General features: G+C 45.8%; 1 protein-coding gene across 1 annotated transcript in view; it reads right to left on the bottom strand.

The window, feature by feature from the left end:
- plagl2 (pleiomorphic adenoma gene-like 2) overlaps positions 1-3,509 on the bottom strand; it is a 26,717-nt gene continuing 23,208 nt past the window's right edge. Inside the window, exon 4 of the mRNA XM_035522260.1 lies at positions 1-3,509. This exon is cut by the window's right edge and continues 308 nt beyond it. Coding sequence (XP_035378153.1) covers positions 2,332-3,509 — 1,178 coding nt within the window. The 3' untranslated portion in view covers positions 1-2,331.

Genomic DNA, 3,509 nt, shown 5'->3' on the forward strand with positions numbered 1-3,509 from the left:
TCGCACGCTTCTTTTAATTTGATTTAAATGAGTTTCATATTTACTTCTAAGGTGGGGCTGGAGAAAAATCCAACAGGGACATGCAAGAAATGAACCTAAAAGGAGGGTGGAGGCAGGAAAAGGTTCCACAGCATCAAACGCGTGCATCTGCCGCCATGAGGTCAAGCCCTTCAGGTAGACATTTGTGTTCGAGGATTGTATGTGTTTGTGCAGTCCATCTGTGGACCTGCATTCTGGGGGCTAATACGGGAACCATACAAATAATTTTTTCATCACTTTCTCTTCTTTCTAAAACAAATTTGGATTTGTCATCAATGCCTAATTTGTTTTACAGACACTAGGTCTTGTATTGCAGGGATTTGCATTTTTCAGTCTTTTTGTTCAGTTTTTTTTTTTTTTTTTTGTGACTCTGTGATGCCCTCTGTCATGGCAAACAACCTGTAAAAAGGTTTTTTTATGTTTGTTCTTTGTGTCAGAGCCATGGGGAGAGCCTGTAATACCTAAAGGCACACCAAAGACGAAATCATTCAGGTTCCATTCCAATACTGAAAGCAAAGAATTCAAATCAAACGTGGGTCACATTCTTGGCCTCTCTATGCAACACTAAAGATTAAAGATAGGGTAAGTTCATTCTACTTATTCTACAAAATGCCTATTATACTTGGGACAAAATATCACCCTAGTGATTTCTTTGTTTGACACAGAAGAAAATGTATAGTACAAAGAGAATTGGGAAAGCTACAGGAAAAGCAATTACTTCATCCATTTTTTTGATCAAGGTTACTCAATTGTGTATACCTTCCACAATAAAAAAAAAATCCATCAATTTTTAATACATCTATCTAAATTACACTTTACTAAATACAAGTAATTATAATATATATTTTTGATGTGATATTTCGTACACTGCAACAAAAAAAAAAAAACTTTTGTAGAACTTTCTTCTATCTTGTCATTTCTTGTTTTCTTTTCACATATGTCAGGGTGGCGGTTACCAAGTATCTTTCAAATTTCAAAAAAGCCCTGCCTAAATATTTCCGTCTTCTAACATTACAAAGAGGTCGGCCGGAACGGCAGGTAAGAAACTCGCCATGGAGATGATAAAATTAGTGCTGGAAGGAAGGGCAAAATATGAAGGGCTCTAATAATTTTTGAAAGTATTTCAAATGTCTTGAGGCCTCAGGCTTTCTTTGTTTGTGTAATGGCTGTCTATGTTTAACAAGCTTGGCTAGAGGGAGGAGTGAATTAGGTAAGTGAATTAGGTAGGTAGATTGGTTAGTGGGGGCAGTGAGTCACCATAGTAACCAAAAGAGGTCAAGTGCCTTTTGCTGTAAACAAAGTGCATCTTTGAGCAATGCTGTAAACCTGTGAACTTTTTTACATTATCATTTTCTCCAACTTTAGCTTCGATAATGGTCACAGTGTATAAAGCAGCATAATCAAATTGTTCCATTTGTTTTCCTCCGGTCTTGTTTGCTTTTCTTTCAGCTTTCTTTCTTCCCTTACCTACATTTCACTCCAGCAAAAATGTCTTTTAAATATCTAATTAAGTATCTAATGAAACAAATCTAATTTAGGAGTAACTGGTTTATCCTGAAGTGTTTTTTTTTAAAGAAATTACACATTAAACTCACTGAAAAATATAAAAACATTTTTTGATACTTGGAATTGCCATTTTTATGTAATGAACTAACTGGGAGTGTAATGGATCTGTTACTGGACTATGTAAAGGGAATTTTCCAGTTTTATCACACCTTCATTCCTTCACTAATTTTTCCACTCCTGTGGCTACAAAGACGGTTTTAGTTTAAGGGCAAACGAATGTGACCTGACCTTAATATACGCTTAATAGAATATAGACAATATAGCAAGTTAGGTCTCACATTTGGAAAAGCAAAAATTAAAACACTCACTTCAAACTATTCTTTCTGAGTTTTTTTAAAAGGTAGATTACTTTGTCTACATTAATCTTTATTACTACTCATATTATTACTTTTTAAAAGTATGCAGTACCACGCCTTAAGGCCTGCTGATGCTGCCTCCTAACTAGAAAACGGCGAGGAAAGGGCTGGGGGGAGGGGCCGAATCGGAAGTACAGACAGAAAGCCTAAATAAAAGCTCTGTGTTATTCTCATTAGCTATGCCCTTCTTCCTTTTCTGAAATAAAGGATTTCTTCCAGGCTCATTCGAAAGCTTTTGTGCGCTTCAATTAAGGCTTCTATGTGTTCAAGTGTTTTATACCCCCACCCCTAGGGGGAGCCCAGGAGCTCCTCTGCGCCGAGCTGCCTTAGGTGTCTGAGCCTGGGGCAGGCCCAGGGTGGGGTAGGAGCCTCATTGAAAGGCCTGGTGAAAGCGAGGCAGGGTGGTGTTGCTGAGGCTGGAGCTGAACACTGGCGGGAGAGGGGGCAGGGGCCCAAGACCGAGTCCCCCACTGGAGCATGGCTGCTCTTGAGGTTGAGGTTGCAAAGAGGTAAGAGGCACCGCAGGTGTCACCGTGGTGGCATGTGGCTCGGCGGTGTGTGACGATGCCGACGATGACGAGGAGGAGGAGGAGGAGGCGGTGGAGGAGGTGGAGTAGCCCATCACCAGACCTCCTGAGCTCATGGGCGAGCCGTAGGGAGGGAGGTTGAGTGGGAAGAAGCCCAACAGGTGGGAGAAGTCCATGTTAGCAGCACAGAGAGATTCCGCAATGACGGCGGGACTTTTAGACAGGAGTGGGTCCCCGCACAGCTCGTCCGTCAGGCCCGGTGGAGGCTCCAGGCCGTCCTTGTTGGGCGAGGCGGCTGAGTGGGGGTCTGCTGAGGGCGGCTGCGGAACCGGCAGGCCACTCTGCAGATCCATTAGGAAGCTCTCCATCTCCACCTTCAGGGGCTTCTCGAGCAGGTATGAGGTAGATCCGAGCTGGTACTTGGGTGGGGGCTGGGGGAGATGCTGATGCTGCTGTTGGGCCTGGGGCTGCAGGGGCGGTGGCTGCTGCTGGTGTGATGGGGGTGGGGAGGGGTGGTGGTGGTGGTGGTGGTGGTGGTGGTGGTGCGAATGGTGGTGGTGCAGGTTCGAGGGAGGCTCCATGGGGCAGCTCATACTCATAGCAGCAGTCAGCGACCCGGGAACCAAGGAATGATGGTGGCCCATTCCGGGACTGGACATGGCTGGCAGGGGGTGAGGATTGTACATGCCCATCGGGAAGGGCGGGCCACTTCGGAACGACTTGGCCATCATGGAGTCCTTGTTGGAGCCCATGCTGCACATCATGGGGCTCAGTTCTTCCTTCACGGCACATGGTGGCGAGCCTGTGCCAAGGAGGCCCAGCATATCCGGGGGCTCCGTCTTGATCTTCAGCAGCTCTTGCGAGTGGCTCTTCTTGACGTGGCGTGTGAGGTGGTCCTTCCTCCCAAAGCGCTGGGCACAGTACTGGCACAGGAAGTCCTTGCGCCCCGTGTGCACCACCATATGGCGGCGGACGTCCTTGCGGGTGTAGAAGCGGCGATCGCAGTGGTCGCACGGGTGTT

Source organism: Electrophorus electricus, chromosome 24 (genome assembly GCF_013358815.1).
Source record: "Electrophorus electricus isolate fEleEle1 chromosome 24, fEleEle1.pri, whole genome shotgun sequence".
Lineage (NCBI taxonomy): Eukaryota > Metazoa > Chordata > Actinopteri > Gymnotiformes > Gymnotidae > Electrophorus > Electrophorus electricus.